The following is a 19240-nucleotide window of genomic DNA, read 5'->3' on the forward strand; positions in this document are numbered from 1 at the left end:
GTACGCAAAATATGCCACCGCAAGCGAAAAATAGGCAACAAAGAAGGCACGGCAACAACGCTTTGTTTTTTCGTTAGCAGATAATGACAAAATCGCTCCCGAGTTTGTTCACAACAAAAACGCTAGGAATATTTGTCTCGTGTGAATACACATCGTGATTTTCGCATTGTTTTACAACTGAAACTCGACTCTGAGGTTTGCAAGAGTCTTAATTCGTTCAAATGCTTATGAATTCGATGATGTGGGTCGAAAATTTCAGCAGAAAAGCCGGAATATCGGCACACGCACGGCAAGCGATGTTTGTTTTATTGCTCTCATCGCGTGACATGCGTTTGTTGCGGAGCGCCTTTGTTACCAACATGCACCGCTTAGGACAAAGCGTTTGTTTTTCGGCGTGATCCGTTTTTCATACCCTGGTTTTCATGCTTTAGAGAAAACAATATAAAGGCTGGTCATGACCAGGGTTGTAAAATGTCATTGGGTTATTTGACAATGCCACTGCCCCCAGCAAGAAATGTTTATTTACGATATCGTTATTTCACCGTAACTAATCAGCAATATCAAAGATTTGTGTTCACGAACGGAAATTTGCATTGTAAATGGAATAATTCAGGCCAAACATGTCTAAAGGTCCAATCTGCAGAAGAGAGGCTCTTTTTGGTGTCCCTCCCTTTCGTTAATATCTCAGCAGTGTATTTGAACTATGATTGTCTCCTTGCATTGAACGATGGTCAAAACAATCGTCTTTTGATTTGTAGTTGAAAAGTGTATCATTACATTGTAATAATTCAAAGAGAAAGTGAACAAAGAGAGCCTCTAAAATGCAGACAGAGCCTATTGAAATGTTTGGCCTGAATTGGAAAATGTCATGACATATTTTTTTTCATGACATTTTTTTTCATGACATTTGTGTGACATTTTACAACCCTGGTCATGACATGTTCACCAATGTTGTGTAATTTAGGGTCAGAAGCATTTCCAGAAATCCTAGATTTATAATAGGTTTTGCAAGTTTGCAAGATGTACGTAAACGTACAATACATTGTGTACCAAAGAAAACTTTAAAGTGACATGACTAAATATTTCGAACTGAACTAGCAAAACCCTCAAACGTGTTTTACAATTTTTTATTGTTGCTATTCACAAACTGCAGTTGAAATTTTGTTCACATTCCATTTCTTCAAAAAAAAAATATGCAGCACAGTGTAAATAAAGCGGTCGAAGAACCTGCCCCAGTCCCCGAGTGACTGAAGGAAGCGAGTCAAGTGCCACGACAATCAACCTCAAGAAGAAGTTTCACTGTTGTTGTATGTTGTGGGCTGTGGTGCATCAAGATAATGATGATGATGGTGATGATGAGAGGGGAAGAAAATAATATGGAAAGGTGATCAAAAAGCGCGCATGGAAGAAGGTTGTGCAGAGAGCTAAAAATACTACACAAGCCAGCAACGGTCGCGGTCGGTCGGTTGGTCGGTTCGGCCAGTTCGGGTCCGAAAGTGCATTTAAAAGTTGTGTGTGTGTTTTGTTGTTTTTAGTTGAAAATTCCAATTTTGTGCCTCACCACACTGGTTCGAAGAATGAGAGTGTTGTATGGGCGAAGAGGGTAGAAGCATCTGTGTGCCATTGGATGCAAGGTTTCTGTGCGTTCCAAACCGTCGAATCAACACACAAAAAAGAAGCGGAAAGCAACGTGCGATGGTGGTGTGTCCGCGTCGGGGAAGAAGTGACCAAACAAGTTGTGGTGGCCACAACGAGTGAGTGGAAACTGTCGTTGAAGGTAGTAGCAACGTTTCAATGACAGAGAAAAGTGAAATTAAAAAGCCGAAGATGAATGATTCAATGATGCCGAATGGCGGTGGGGGAAGTGGTTCTGCTGGAGTAGCTGCAGGTGGACCAGCAGGCTCCAGTACGATCAGTGCGAAATCCGAAACCGGTAAAGATTTGTCGAAAGTGGGCGTCAATAGTAGCAATATGAACGGCGGCGGCAGTGTGGGGACTGGCCCAGGGGCCACTACCGGAAGAGCAAGTGATAACGGTTCCGATACGATGGGCTCGGAAGCGTCGACAGCGCTGATGATGATGCATCCACCTCCCGGAGGCGGAGGCGGACCACCTCACAGCCATCATCATCTCCATCACATGCATCACCACCATGGCCACGGCCATCACCAGCAGCAGCAGCAACAGCAACAATTAGGTGGTGTTCCCATCGGGATGAGCAATGGTAGTGGTAGTGTTGGTGGAGGGTTTTACGATCAAAAGTCGGATATTTCGTCGACGGCGCAGATCGAAGAAGATGATGGACTAGGGCCATTGCCGCCCAAGTGGGAGAAGGCGTATACTGATAGTGGAGAGGTGTATTTTATCGAGTGAGTATTGTTTTGTTTTTTTTTTTCTATCACTCATGTAATTTCCTGAGGATCAATACGTAAAGCAATACATACCTTATTGCTGATATGTAGTCTCTCTAATATTATGTTAAACCTAATAATTGAAACTTTGTCACAACTGATCAAATGTTTGCGATGCTTACGTTTTTTTTTTGAAATTCTAGCATGGGTTTGATAATGGGATTTCCATTTTCAGGCTGTGTATTTTCGTTGGGGTCTCCGGTTAGCCTAGTGGTTAAGGCTATGGATCGCCAATCCGGAGACGGCGGGTTCGATTCCCGTTCCGGTCGGGAAAATTTTCTCGACTCCCTGGGCATAGTGTATCATTGTACTTGCCACACAATATACAAATTCATACAATGGCAGGCAAAGGAAGCCCTTTAATCAATAACTGTGGAAGTGCTCAAAGAACACTGAGTTGAAGAGTGACAGGCCAAGTCCCAGTGGGGACGTAGAGCAAAAAAAAAAAAGTGCTTGAACAAAAGTAATTGCAAGTTAGTTAAATTTTGCGAAACTAATGAACAAAATTTAAGTTGTGAATCAGTGGGGTTTTAATTGTTTATCAATAGTTCAACTTCTGAAAGTGGTTAGTATTTGGGTTAACATAATGAGGTTACAATCATATTCTAAACATTATTGCCTCATTTTCATCTAATTCCGTTCATTCTGAGTTCGTCAAAAATCCATGGGGCTCTAGAGAAACCATGGAAAGTAACGTCTAATGTTCCTAACCATTGGATTTCCGATAAAGTTGATATCATTAATCATGATCCGATAAAATAAACATAGTTTAAAAAAAATGAAAATGTATGGTTCCATAAGCGCATGAAATCAACTCTTCATTTTATTATTTCCCCTGTATTTTGCTCTATTCGCTTTCTTCTGTGTCATATACTTTTCTTCCGTTTTGTATTCTCCGGAAATTCCGGAAGGAATACTGCGATGAATCCTTGGAGAAATTCCGAGAAAATCCGAGATTGTGGAGAAAATTTTAGAAGGGCACTGGGATTTCCGTTTCCGATCTGGAGAAATTCAAATAAAAATCCCGGAAAACCAAAGCAAGATTTTCAAAAGAACTTCCTGTAGTAATTTCTGATTCAATTCCCAAAGGAATTATTGATAGAATCCTGGAAAAAATCTCGGGGACAATCCCTGAATAAATTTGTTGACAAATTCCAATTCCTGAAGTTGTTTCAGGAAGAACCCATGGAGCAATTCCGGCAGGAATCGCCAGAATAATTCCAGGAGAAATATCAAGACGAAACCTTGAAGGTGTACCAGGAGAAATTCCTGAAAAATCCTTGCATCCTTGCAGGAACCTCCCGGGGAAAATGTATGGAAGAGTTTCGGCAGGGAATTCTAGAAGAAATCAATATAGAGTCTTGGTAGAGAAATCCTATATCCCTTTCGAGACGGAACGCAAAAAAGTTAAATTTCCATACAAATGGCTCAAATTTGGCTCTCTAGAACTTTTAGATTTCCCAACAAAATAACAATTTTTGTTCCACATTTGGAAGAACTTCTCTTTATCTTTCGATTTCCAGCTTTGACTACAGTCAGGTCTTTTTTACGCGGTTTTCATTTACGCGGCCGCGTAAATGAAAACTCCATACAAAAAAAAAGTTCATCGTCTTATTTTTTCATGATTCGTCGAGAAATGGTGAGACTTTTTTTACGCGGTTTTTTGAATTTTGAACTGAGTTTTTTTTTTACGCGGTACGTATCCCCCGCGTAAAAAAAAACCTGACTGTACCTAGATAAAACGGAAAATTAAAAATATGCGACAGATAAAACTTTTTCATGTTCTACGGATTTTCTCCCCTTTTTGATTACCTTGTTGTGGTAAATCTCACATGAAACGCAGCAAAATTTTGTTTGCACACATACAGGTATACATAAAGGGGCAATTATTAAAACAGTTTATTTAGCATAAAACAACGACTAAACAGATAAAAAATATGCAAAACTGTTATTGTTCAACAGCACAATTGTGCCGGTTCATCACGAAAGGGATATATAGAAATCCTTGTATGAATTCCTGTATTTGGATATGAAACTCTTTAGGAAATGTACCGGAAAAAAACCTTGGTGAAATCATGGGAGGAATCACGGGAAAAGTTCCTGAAGGAAACCCAATATCAGTTACGGAAGGAAGAATGTCTAAAGAAATATGACATAAATTGTTAGGAGGATTCTGGGAGAAAACTTGGAACAAATGGGTGGACACATTTCACCTGAAATTCCAGAGAAAATCTTTGAGAATTCCCGAATCTCGGCAGATTTGAGCAACTTTCGAGCAATTCCGAGAGGAAGCTTTGGATTGACTTCAGTAGAAATTTCTGAAGAAATATCAAGAGCAATTCCGAGAGGAATCAATCCAGGTAGACAACTCTGGACAGTTCCTGAAATGTCTTAACCATTTGGGGGTCATATATGATCCCAGCAATGTAACCGAGCATAACAAACGTGTTTGAGGCCGGCGAGGTTGCGATAGCAGCGGCAAAACAATCCAGTTCCAATGGTAAAGGAGTCTCGATAGGAATCCCTGGAGGTACTCCGGGTCCGGGAGACATTTCCAGTGCAATCTCGGGAGGAATCCTGGAAGAAATACCATATTTATGCCAAGGGCTGAAAGTCTATAATAAAGATTTTCATAGAACAAATACATAAAAAACAGTTATTTTCACCCCTACACTGTCCTTCTAAGCATATCTGTCCCATGTTATTTTGCATTCAAGCCGTGTTTTTCTCAGAGCCATTTGAAGTTAATTTGATACTTTGTTAATTTGAAATTTTGCCTCACAAATAAATATTCTACGATAACGTTAAGTGTTTTTTTTTTTCTGACATTGATTTCAAGACAGAACTTAATTTAACCTTCCGTAACTCGCGCGGTTGACTACCTGCGTCAGCACCACGCTAATGCTGAGTACAAAAAGCAAGATTTTTTCAACGTGTTGTACAAAATACAACAGCGCGATCGCTCGTGGGTTAAAGCATTGGGACAGTATGCGTAGAAAAATAACATAGTACAGACATGCTTAGAACGGCAGTACACTACCTGATCGCGGTCTTTGATACAATGTGATTTCACTTAATGAGTGAATTTCAATTGTTTGAATAGTGATATCAACAAAACTTTGTGTAGTAGATAAGGAGTGTATCGGAAAGTAGTTGAAAATGTTCAGGATGCTCTATCTCGAAGCTGGGTTGGTCTTTTCATTTTGGTTCTTCTATGAAATCTTCACAATATAGTTAAGTTTAGAACAGCTTGGAAAAATTTGGAAAATGTTTAGTATTATCGAAAATATGATTAAATGAACACACCTCATAAAATAAAAATCTGCACAAAATGCAATTTTGTTAAGATTTTTTAACATTTCAAAAATCTGTAGCGAATAAAATTTGTACGATAAAAAATCTGGAAAATATTGATGCTTGTTAACAGTTATGTACACATAACATATCACTCAACACCGACTTTCAAAACTCATATTTTCGATAGAAAAATCTCCTACATCTACAAAATGGTCCACTCCAAAAAACGTCTATTTTTTGGTCAAACTTTGAAGTTCTGCTTTTAATATCTTAAAAGGTTATAAAATTTTATTTTTTGCTCTAACTTACTCGCCCATAAATTAAAAAACATACCCTATTTAAAATAATGCGAATTTTTCATTTCATGTATTTTTTATTTGCGTAAACATGATTTGGAGCAGCATAGAAAAAAGGGGTTCCTCAAAAATGGCCTTTTTTCATTTTTAAGAATTGCGCTTAAATGCAGTGGAGATTTTTCTTTAAAAAAATAATTTGCCTATATCATGAGGATTCTGGAGCTTATTATATTTGCACAAAAAAGTTAACAATTTTCGAACATTATCGAATTTTTTTCGCAATTTCAATTTTTTAGGTGTGCAAAAATTTAAAAACATGCGTTCAGTAATCCAGGTTAAACACCCAGTTGAAAGAACATTTTTAGAAAATCATAAAAGCCATTTCTTTTTTCAAGGATTTATACAGTATCTCCAAAAATAAAATTACTTAAAAGTTGTATTAAACTATTTTTGAGGCTATTGTAAACATTTTCAACTACTTTACGATACACTCCTTAAATATGGCATCTTTTCTGATGGGAGTGGTGGTCCAGTGGTTACCACTTCTGATATGTATGCAGAAGGTCTTAGGTTCATTTTCGTACTTTTACTCTTGCTTGCTATAAACTTTTTCGCTCTTCTCTATGCATACAACTTATGTATATTCATTTTGCATTGAAATTGCTCATATAACCGACGCGGTAAGTGTACGGCGATTTAGCAAGATCATGTTGAGGGTGACGGGTTCGATTTCCGGTCAGTCAAGGAACTTTTCGTAATGGATATTTGCTTAACTTGCTGTCGGTGGAAGCATAGTTATCCCATGTGCATTTTTTTGGCAATATTGAGATTTTGCAGGTTTTAACCATGATTCAAAATGTACTTTTATATACGGAAATAAAAACAGGTACAGTATCGGACAATAAAAATGCACCAAAGCCGTTTTCCCATACGAACTAGTCAACTTTGGATTGCCATATCTCAGTTATGTCTCAGCCGATTGTTTTCATTTTTCTGTGACGAACTACAAAACATTTCAATTTTCAAAAATTATTGAAAAAGTTCAGTGATAACTATTGTTACAAAAGTTACAGATAGGTTGAATTTTGACAATAAAAATGCACCAAGACACAAAATTGTGTAGCTTAAAATGCTGAAGTTAGATAGCTATTGTGTCTTCAGCAAATTTATTGGTCATCACACAAGAAACATATTTGCTGGACACCATAGTGATTTAACTTCAGCATTTTGGGCTACATAATTTTTTGTCTTGGTGCATTTTTATTGTCAAAATTCAACCTATCTGTAACTTTTTTTTCAATAGTTAACACTGAACTTTTTCAATAGTTTTTGAAACTTGAAATGTTTTGTAGTTCGTCACAGAAAAATGGAAACAATCGTTTGAGACAGAACTGAGATATGGCAATCCAAAGTTGACTAGTTTGTATGGGAAAACGGCTTTGGTGCATTTTTATTGTCCGATACTGTAGTTTGTTCTGAAAATTGTCGAAAAAATGCAACGTCGATTTGTCACACTCTAAAAAGTAGAATCATAAACGTCACGTTTCATTGGATATTCTACGAAACATTGAAATCGCTCTTATACCAAAAATTAGTGCTCAAATACAAAATTCGTTGATGTTGGAACCAGAGTATAAACAATTCGATGATTCAAAATGAAAATTGACATTCTCATTTTTTCATTCGTGTTCCGCCACATTCATTGTCAGCTGAATGCCTCTCTTTTTTCATTCAATTCCTTGTCATCATGAGTATTTTCTTGCACATCGTAAATCAATCAATTTCTGTTAACAAACACAAAATTCGACTTAGAGAACAAATGGAACAGATGGTTAGTAATTCAATTATTCACTATAGCCAAATTTTGTGGTGATTGGAAATTTAATCGGGAGTTATGGTCTAGTTTTGTTCCTCAGTGAAAATTGTCAGTGACAGAAAAAACGAATGAATAAGTGAAAAAAATCATTCACCAAAGTGAATTTTATTTTGATCCCTCAGTTGAGAATTTTCAAAATTCACGTTACTTGCACTCATTGAAAATGATAATTTTGAACTATGGTTGGAACACGATTCGGCACTTATACTTCATAGTTGAGACTATTAACTTTTTCGAACTTTGGATGCGATTTTATCGATTGCATGTTTTTGCACATGGGACATTATTTATGCGTCCACCGGCAGCTTAGGCATAGAGTAAATATTCTCATCCCTGTCACACGATATACCCATGCAAAATGGTCATTAGTAGGTGAAGCTCTCAGCTAACTATGGACATAAACGGTCGATCTAAGGCTTAGCTAAACTAAACTAAACTAAATCAAATCTAGCATCTTTCCATTCTTGTAAACTTTAATTATGTCGGTTATGGCCATTTCGTGATTTTCTCCGGAATTGTTATTCAGAAGCGTTACTCGTATAAATCAATGCGCACACATTCATGAATACAATTTTCCTAGAACTCATACACATTAAAAAACTGGGGTCTCAGTTAGCCTAGTGGTTAAGGCTATGGATCACCAATCCGGAGACGGTGGGTTCGATTCCCGTTCCGGTCGGGAAAATCTTCTGGATTCCATGGGCATAGTGTGCTTGCCTCACAATATACAAATTCATGCAATGGCAGGCAAAGAAACCCCTAAATTAATAACTGTGGAAGTGCTCAAGGAACACTAAGTTGAAACGAGGCAGGCCAAGTCATAGTGGGGACGTAGAACCATTACAACAATTAGTCATTCCCTTGTTGCATTCTACTTAGTTAACCCATATGATATTTGTTTTTATTGTATGTTGTAGTTTACTACAAATTCAACGGTTGTTCAACCTTCTGAGTTTTGTTGCTGATGATATTGCATCTAGACCTCCTTTGCGTCCATCGTTGGCTGAGCTACGACAACGATACAACTTTACAGTACATTGATCTGTACTTAGTCGAACATTTGACCGGTGTATTTGCATATTAACAGCGACATTTTTTGTCCTAAATTAATGATCAATACCATTTTAAAAGGTACTTGTAAAATTAAAATTGGCTATTTTTGAATGCTTGAAGAAAATTAGTCCCCCTCCTCTTTATACGGGGTTTTCCAATACTGAATACATTGCTTGTTACACTTTTACACTTTCCCTTCCCCTCTAAGCGTGATGTACTGTTTGGATGGCCCCAAACTGGTGATTGCGCTATTATGTATTTTTAGGGAACATCAAATATAAAATCGGTATAGATCGGGGATAGGTTGTAAAGACGGAAATTTTTATTGCCAGAGCAGATTTACCTACATGTTTCATGTTACACGTTACATGCTAATACCGTAAACTCACGAAAATAGATGAAAGAGCGGTAGAACGCGAATAACAAATAATATTTCCCTAAGTAGTCACCCTGTTATATTAATCCTACAATTTCGTTCAGATCCACTCCCATCCTTTACACCTGTTTTTCATTCCTTTGCTTTTTATTAAACCTACTGGTTGCTAATTTATTTTTTTCTTATTTGTTTCCCTCCATGTTTAAGCTCATCCTGGTCAGTGGCGCAAACAGATCCGCATTGTGTCACTATCAACTGGCCGTAAGTTCCGTTTTCCTTACAAAATCCCTTACACATATCGGCCAAAACGATCGCCCAACAAGACAAGGACTCGTTTTTGGTGAATACCCACATTTCTTTCGCTATAATTTTATCATTCCATCATGAGTTAGTTGTATGAAAGTTTTGATTTTGTGTATTTTGACATAAAAATGTTGCATTTTTGACATCTTTTGGTGCAGGTTTAGATATTTTTGGATGTTTTTTAGATTTAATGATTAACATGTCACCACACTTATTCTGTTTGACAGCAAAAACATCATTTCGGGAGAGGCATACATAAGTTTTAAAGAAGTGTGAGTTCTCTCACTGGGTTTGGTTTTATCAATTGTTACGTAGAAGTTATCTAGTTACATATATTAGTTGAATGGAGGTCTGTTGTTTCTGATTAAACATTCATCAATAAAATACTTCGAATGAGTGTAATTAGTTACGTAAAAAAAGAATCGGGTGTAGATTATTCCAGATAACTACCTACGTATTATAAATGCATTTGACGTTACCAATAGTAAACCTCTGTCGGGTACATAATAGGATTATTTATACATTTCGCGTTGCTTGTAGCGAACCGTCTCATTTGATTTCCATCAGAGAATAGAATTTTCGAACAAACGAAGCATAAAACAAGCAACAAAGAAGGCGCGGCTATTAGTCTATCGCAACTGGTAATAGATAATGACATGATCTCGAACAAAAATCTTGTGACAAAACAGGAGCTGAATTAACTGCGTACTTTTCAACTGGTGAATAATCGATTTTAACTAACCCAAGGGTCTCCAGTTAGCCTAGTGGTTAAGGCTATGGATCGCCAATCCGGAGACGGCGGGTTCGATTCCCGTTCCAGTCGGGAAAATTGTCTCGACTCCCTGGGCATAGTGTATCATTGTACTTGCCTCACAATATACAGATTCATGCAATGGCAGGCAAAGATAGCCCTTCAATTAATAACTGTGGAAGTGCTCAAAGAACACTAAGTTGAAGCGAGGCAGGCCAAGTCCCAGTGGGGACGTCGAGCCATAAAGAAGAAGAAGAACTAACCCAAAATAGAAACTGTTTGATGGTAGATCTTCAACCGCATTGCAGTGTTTACCGACTCGAAGTTACCCCCTCGAAAAAAATATCTAAACTCATGGTAGGTATACGATCTTTATCCTATTCTGTTCAAGTTGCGACAAACATATGTCGCATTGAGTAAATTGCCGCAACAAATGCAGGTTGCGACATTGCCAATATTGTTGCCTATAGCGGACAAAAATTTCCTGTAGTCCCTTTGGGTGTTTACATTCATCAAATTATTGCCAAATCAATCGAAGTTCTCCCGTTGCAAGTTAAGATGATTTGAGCAGTTATATCTTGGTTTTTCTGTAGGTTTTAGTCTATGGTTTAGTCAAACTTTTTTCAAAGCATATGAGTCATAAATGCTCAAAATTTTATTGCATTTGGTTCGTTGAACCCGGAGTTATAACAGTCCAAAGTTGGCTATCGAATAATTATAGCTTTATTCTAGAATCTTTCTAACTTTACGTAGAATAGCCCGATCTTTCCCAAATTTCTGCAGGGGTTTGAACAGGTCCAAAAACCTGTACAAGTTTACCAAAACCTGCATTTAAGCAGGACTTAAGGCGCATATACGGCTTATTTTCATTCAATGACCTGCTGTAAAGCCGCATTTCAACTGCCTGTTGGTTAACCGGGTCATGTAGGAAATATATTTGGCATATAATTTTCAGTTAAATTTTAAATGGAATTTCAAAGGAATATTCTTGTAGAGTTTTTGGTAAAAACTATAACATTTCGTTTAATTTTCTCAAGGGTTTCTTGAAAAAGAAATGTAGCTAAATAACTTTCAAATACATTATGCATCTTATATTTTTTTTAAAGAATAAACTCCAGAGATCCTGAAACGTTTACTGTCAAAAATGCTGCAGCATATTCTTGTAGAATTTTCATTCCCATCCAAATGCATTGTGAAGCCCTTTAAAAGTCTTGTTATCTTCTGTATACAGTTTTGAGAATTTTGATTCAATTTTTTATCAAGTCTTAATCGTTAAATTAAAACAAACTGGCACAAAGTATTCGGGGATTTTTTTGAATTTCGTGTTTATAAAAAAAATACAAGCTCGTTAGAATCCCAAGATTTCCGCCACAATAGCCGATAATTGCATTCTTCAGCCAGCTAGAGAGTCGTAGAAATTCGTTGGTGGTACAGTCCAAAACAGCTGTTAAAATAAGAATTGTCTTTTTCCCGTCGGGTACCAAAGTACAAAGCTTTGGGACTACCCAAGTAACCACAAGCATTATATCATTGCACGAATTAGACCGAATATCAACCTTCACAATGCGAAATGCAGTAATTCCACACTTGTCATGCAAAAATCCTTTAGATTGGCATTATCAATGTAATGATGCATTGCATTTTTCTTTACATTAGGGTTCATTAAAAGGTGATGTAAGATAATTCAATAATTCAACACTGCAAAAACTGAATAAATACAATGCACAAACTAGCAAAGTTTGCTCTAATAATGCAATTATAAAAGCTTGACTCTAATGGTAAACAAATGTAACCAAGAAGAGTGAACAACTTTACTGTAGCGGTCATCAACACGTCTGGTTCGACTTCCGACCAACTTAATCATCGTTTGAACCACCGATCGACAACTTTTTTTCAGAAAAACCTTTTTATGAGATTACCTTTTCTCTTTTCTGTTGGCTGCTATCACATGCCAATAATGATGGAAACCACAATTAGTATGTGAGCAGTATGCGGAGGGTGTTTTAATTTTCTTATATTGATTGAATATATTCTAAAATGCATTATGTATTTATCAGTGATTATCAGAATGTGATTACAGGGACTCTATTACATATGACATAGTCGTTTTGTCCTCTACTGCAATGATTGAGACAGAAGAACAGTCTCCTTTAGTTAATGAAATATCTGTTGTTATCACTGCAGCAGAAACGATCCAAGGAGCCAGCGCGTATGGAACTCAACTAGCGGTCTTCAACAATTCTGGTTCGACTCCCGACCCAACGACAAAAAAAGTAATGGTTAAAACATTCATGTGTGGGGGCATTAGTACCGCCGATAATGAAGCGGTGCTAAAAATAGATTTTTGTTTTGGTTTTTCGTGTTGCACGTATTTAGCATGTGTAAATGCAAATGTACAGCACATGCATTTATGTTACTTTAGCAATGGCTGTCAACGTGCTGCAATATGTGGCATTAATTTGATTTTAGTGGGGCCCTTTTCGACTTTAATATTGCTTCAATGGGGTGTTTAAAGTAATGCAGCATTATATTCACAATTTTAAATATAAATATATAGCAAAATTGATGCATTCATATACGGCTTCGTGGTTACTTGGGTAATCTCTAACTCTTGAACAGAACTTAAGCAATTCTGCAACGGCCAATAGCTGTTCTGACCATGTCCTCACGACTGCGGAAGAATGGAAAGAATGGTTTGTTGAACACTTAACAAATATGTGGAAAGCTATACGAACTCTCGGGTTAAGTCCAAAGTATACGTTTTGTCAACGTTCAAGTAGGGGTGATCGGGGCAATATGGGCCACCTAAGAAAATTGTTCTGAAATGCGCAGAAAAACTCAATAAATCTTAATTTTAATCTTCGAATCTTACGAGTGTTCCCTATTATATTGCGTCAATGAATTATAAAAAAAACTTTTTTAACATTGTTGGGAAATGCTTTTGAAAACCATTTATTTGATTGTTTCCATCACAGCCATGAATCTAAGAATGGCAACGATGGCATTGGTTCAATCCAATGATCTGAGGATGAACAGAACTGATCCCCGCACAAGCTGCGCTAAAGTAAAAAAAATTGCTTATCTTTTCGAGGATCCCCCACATCTGCTCGGGCCCCGGGCCCCCACCATCCTATATCTGGGCGTGCCTGTTTAATGAAGGACAACTCAAGCATAACTTTTCAATCCGACGTAACTCGAGAATGTAAACAAATCCGGGTTAACTGCTGCATGCATGATTCATAAAGCAAATTGAAGAATCCACACTCAGCCAAATAACCTTAAGTCTTCCATAAGGCCCAACTTATGAAACGGCCTTTAAATAATTCATAATGATTCGGATGAATTTCATAAGGTCACTCTATGACGTAAAATCGTCTCACAGATTGGCTTTTATTCATGTTTAGCAACATGGTATTCTCAAGCGTCGGTAGCCGTGTGGATAAAACACGGGCTCGGCGATCCCGACGTTCATGGATCGAATCCAGTCTGCATCATTTTAGGATTTTTTTGTTCTTTTCATAAGTCTATCTTATGAAATTTGTCATAGCAAGCACGATCAATTTTTATAAGGTTTTCTTATGTCATCCATAAGAATTAGTTATAGCAAATTTTCATAAGGTATTTCGATGAATTTCGCTAGTTTTTTTCGCTGAGTGCACATCACTGTTTGATGATTTATTGCTTAATTTGTTTAACTAACCCTGGACTTGGATTATATCTTCCAGGAAGCTTTGATTTCAGGCATGTAGTCGATGTGCTTTGCAGTAATGGTTAGAATAGCTGAATGTATAATCAATGGCAAACAATTCTGTAAAAATCAGATCTTCAAGTCATCTGATATTGTTATACTGATCATGATGCTGCATAGTATATCGAACATTTGTCGAAGTCATTTTATGTGCCGGGAAAATATAATTCCAAGTTGGTGAGAATATTACAAACTGAGGGAGGGTAATAGGCCCAGTCAGACCCCTGAATGGGCAATGTGGGTTAGTGTATGGGAATGCCATTGAAGGTTTGTAATATTCTCCGAGGCTTTCAAAATCCAACAGGGCGCGTCCCCGGGTTGCGGATAGGGGGAAAAGGGAGATTTTTCGCATTTGTACTGTAATCAGCCAATGTGATATTATCTCCTATGGTGTTGTAGTGCGAATGAATGATTTCATTCTATGGGAATTCGAACCTTGTAATGTATTGTTTATTAACTCCAATTTTCTAAGCTTGACAAGGGTTTGAAGATAAACATGAGATGAGAGAATTGCCTAATAGGAAAGTCACATCAGCAAAGCTTTTACATATGCAAATGCTATCCATGGGGTCATGTCTAGCATTTAATATGTATGGCAATGACTGGTTCTTACCTAGTAGGGGTACTACAAGACCACGCGGACAATTCGATTAAAGGCTTAATTGGGGATAATATATTTTCCAGAACTGAAAGGACATTTTTTCCGGGGTGACTGGCGAGTCGGAGAGGGTAGAAGCTTCCGTTTGTTATAATTGACAAAATAAACAATCGGGCGTTTTTTCTTTCTTTGACTTGCTTGGTATTTTCTGGATTATTGTTTTTTGGTTTTGGAAGGTATGCGATTCACTATTGAGCCTTAAAATTATTTTGCATCTGAATAGCATTGATATCGTCAAGTCTGCACCAACACCCTAATCCCACACCAAAATACCCTTTTCCTATCCCATGGCGTTTATGTGGTCAGCAAAGACTATTCAGCCATTACCCCTCCTTATCATCGGCTTTGGACTGACTTGCGCTCTCATTGCCCCACCAAATGCTGCAAAATGAAAATGAAATGAAATTTGTTTAACTAAGCATATTATTCGAAACGACGTATCTAACTATTTTGATGTTTACAACTTTACTGATAGATACACCGTTTTGATATATGAGAAAACCAAACGACGTATCTAGCCAAAATCAAAAGTAACAGATACACCAAACTGGCACCATACAAAAGCGACGTATATGGCATGACGTATCTCTAACCAACCCGGTGTATGTGTATTTTTATCAAAAATCATTGTGAAAATGATATGGAATGAGAAGGTTTTGTTTCTTACCTAGTGCGTGCTATATCCCTGGTGATGTTAAGCACGAAAAAATTTATGAAAAGTCGTTTTATAAAAAACTATTTTAGTGTAATGGTCGTCAACATTGACCATGAATTTACTCAGATCAGTGAAAAAGTTAGATACGTCGATTTGAAAAATTATGCTTGAACTGTTTCAATAGATATGTGCAGTCAGTCTAAGCTAAGCTAAAGCTAACAGAAAAAAATGATGAGATTTACACGTCATTCAATTATCAACGCATCTTTGGAGCTTTCATTCGGTCAAAACACTAGTGCAATGGGAATAGTTTTTTTTTCCTCCCCTGTTGGGGAATTTAAGTCACTGCGTCCAATAAGCTGAACTTTTGTGGCATGATGGGAATAGTTAAAACAACTACTACGACCCAATTCTAATTACTACACACTTTGCTCAAGTTGACGACATCGTCTAGTCCATCGTGAGAATAAATTTTGTTGTAGAAGCTACCGATTTCATAGTTAAATTAATAACCGTACCAATGATTCTCAACCGACAACAATTTCCAATCAATTCCACTAAAACACTGTCAGTTTGACTAGCAGTGAAGTTGACATTACCAAAAATAATTTTAATTCAACAGCTGGACATTGTATTTTTAACTATACTGTGTTGTAAGATGCGTGTCCAGGAAAAAATGACAATGTTTTGTTGTTGAGATGACTACGCTTTTAGTCAAATTTGCTGCAATGCATTGTAACTTCAATCATATTTAAGTTAACTTCACAGATTTTGTTGTCGGTTGAGAATCATAGGTACGCCCAAGTAACCACGAAGCCGTATATGAATGCATCAATTTTGCTATATATTTATATTTAAAATTGTGAATATAATGCTGCATTACTTTAAACACCCCATTGAAGCAATATTAAAGTCGAAAAGGGCCCCACTAAAATCAAATTAATGCCACATATTGCAGCACGTTGACAGCCATTGCTAAAGTAACATAAATGCATGTGCTGTACATTTGCATTTACACATGCTAAATACGTGCAACACGAAAAACCAAAACAAAAATCTATTTTTAGCACCGCTTCATTATCGGCGGTACTAATGCCCCCACACATGAATGTTTTAACCATTACTTTTTTTGTCGTTGGGTCGGGAGTCGAACCAGAATTGTTGAAGACCGCTAGTTGAGTTCCATACGCGCTGGCTCCTTGGATCGTTTCTGCTGCAGTGATAACAACAGATATTTCATTAACTAAAGGAGACTGTTCTTCTGTCTCAATCATTGCAGTAGAGGACAAAACGACTATGTCATATGTAATAGAGTCCCTGTAATCACATTCTGATAATCACTGATAAATACATAATGCATTTTAGAATATATTCAATCAATATAAGAAAATTAAAACACCCTCCGCATACTGCTCACATACTAATTGTGGTTTCCATCATTATTGGCATGTGATAGCAGCCAACAGAAAAGAGAAAAGGTAATCTCATAAAAAGGTTTTTCTGAAAAAAAGTTGTCGATCGGTGGTTCAAACGATGATTAAGTTGGTCGGAAGTCGAACCAGACGTGTTGATGACCGCTACAGTAAAGTTGTTCACTCTTCTTGGTTACATTTGTTTACCATTAGAGTCAAGCTTTTATAATTGCATTATTAGAGCAAACTTTGCTAGTTTGTGCATTGTATTTATTCAGTTTTTGCAGTGTTGAATTATTGAATTATCTTACATCACCTTTTAATGAACCCTAATGTAAAGAAAAATGCAATGCATCATTACATTGATAATGCCAATCTAAAGGATTTTTGCATGACAAGTGTGGAATTACTGCATTTCGCATTGTGAAGGTTGATATTCGGTCTAATTCGTGCAATGATATAATGCTTGTGGTTACTTGGGCGGTTAGTAATTTTACTATGGAATCGGTAGTTTCCACAACAACATTTATTTCAGTGTAGTAGGGGGAACGTTGGGAAAGGGTCCAGGCTTTGCTATCAGCTGTCCTGCAGCTCCACCTGGGCCCTGTAGCATAATCGGGCTAATAATATTAGCTACAAGCTACAAGTTACAAGTACTAATATTACAAGTGCTAATAATTTGTGTTGCATAAAGGCTCGATTTTCCACTAATATTATTAGCACTTCTAATATTAGTGACCATGAAAATACAAGTTGTTTTGGTTCATTTACCTGTCAAAATTCATCCGACAGTTCACTATTAAATTGAAATGGCAGTTGTTGTTTGTTTATTTCCTGCAGTTTTTCGAAAAGCATCCGGAAGAAAATGAGAAAAAGTTAACAGAATGTTCGTTAAAAATAATTTCATAGATTCGGAAGTTTTGCAATCTCTATACTGCCTATGATCGCATATCGGTCCCATATTTGCTGGGTTTCCTATTCATATGGGACAGTTATGCGATCATAGGCAGTATACGATTCATGAAGAAAAGCATGTGCTATTTGGATCATTTTCGGTCGCTCTAACGAAATATTTTTTTATTAAGTATGGTATTTCAATTACCAAAATAAAGTAACACATTTTTTTTTTAAATTTTACTATTATTGATTATTACAAGTTGTTTTATTATGGCATTTTCATAGACAAATAAACGACTAAAGCGTCAAAACAATAAACATATAAATGACAAATATACATACACAAAACATGGAACAGCATTAGTGAATATGCTGAACAAGGTATCGAGATTTTTAATAAAATGTCCCAAAGATTCAATTGAAAAACAATGGATAAAGATTTAGCAACAGGTATCATACTTCTTGTTTAAATCCGAAGTGACCTAGGATGCGATAATTGAGCTTTTACCTTGAGGCAAGACACTGTGCTGTGCTTGCTGGAGGGTACATTTTCCGTCACAGAGTTGCTCAGAATTCCTCCGGATTACTCCCGTTTTTATATGGGTGTTGCCTGACTTATCGCAAAATCAAAACAATATTGCCCGATATCTCGCTTTGCTTGCAGTTTTAGGGATGTTTTTCAACAAAATTCGTCGATCACAGGTACAAAGAGTTATTCACAATTTCTCAGAGTTACTCTCGTTTGCAGTGTCTTGCCCCTAGGCTTTTACCTAGTTTTATATGTATCCACTCGATTCGGATCAGTGCATATTGTAGCTTTTAATTAGCTCAATTATGCACAATAAAAACAATTGATTCAAATGTATTTCGCATATGCAACTTCACGTGTGCTTCAAGTTGCACCTTCGATTTGATGCAGTGACGCAGTAACCATAACATTGTCTGTGATAATACATAAATCAAAGATGGGTATTGAAGAACTTTGGAGAACTTGAGCAACTTAGCAGAAATGATATTTTGTATACAAAATGACGTGCATATCAACGCAATTATCTCTCAATGAGTTTCAAAATGGTAAATCAATATATTTCAAACGAAATATGACTTCTGCAATAATTAAAATTAACTTGTAAAATTGTTTACAAGACCTTTGAGACTTGTAATCAAAAGTACAAGTCATAGCTAATATTTTATACTTGTAGTTTGTTTATGCAACAGACACTGGTAAATTCTACTAATAATATTAGTCCAACCGATTTGTAGTATTAGACTTATAACTTGTACTTGTAGGATTTTTATGCAACAGGAAATCACAAACTACAAGCTACAAGATTAATATTATTAGTAAAATTTTCATTATGCTACAGGCCCCCTGGAGACTCTACAAAAAAAGAACGTAATGGGTATCTATCAAATTTCTTGATGGTTACTGGGTCAATGAAATGTATTTGTAACACTTTCAAAGTATTTGTATAATTATTTTGTTAAAAAAATATACTTTAAAAAG

At 36.7% G+C, this 19240-nt stretch overlaps 1 protein-coding gene across 7 annotated transcripts in view; it reads left to right on the forward strand.

Annotated features, from left to right (window-relative positions):
* The window catches only part of LOC109412060 (membrane-associated guanylate kinase, WW and PDZ domain-containing protein 1), a 57669-nt gene that overhangs the window by 28257 nt on the left and 10172 nt on the right, over nucleotides 1-19240 (forward strand). For 4 of the 7 annotated variants that reach the window (XM_062843133.1, XM_062843134.1, XM_062843132.1 and 1 more), the window contains exons 3-4: nucleotides 1200-2369; nucleotides 9517-9570. In XM_062843133.1, the coding sequence (XP_062699117.1) occupies nucleotides 1795-2369; nucleotides 9517-9570 (629 nt within the window). In that variant the 5' untranslated portion in view covers nucleotides 1200-1794. The remainder of the gene's footprint in view (nucleotides 1-1199; nucleotides 2370-9516; nucleotides 9571-19240) is intronic. The other 3 variants (XM_062843138.1, XM_062843137.1, XM_062843139.1) reach the window with 2 other exon arrangements.

The sequence above is a fragment of the Aedes albopictus genome, chromosome 3 (genome assembly GCF_035046485.1).
Source record: "Aedes albopictus strain Foshan chromosome 3, AalbF5, whole genome shotgun sequence".
Taxonomy (NCBI): Eukaryota; Metazoa; Arthropoda; class Insecta; order Diptera; family Culicidae; genus Aedes; species Aedes albopictus.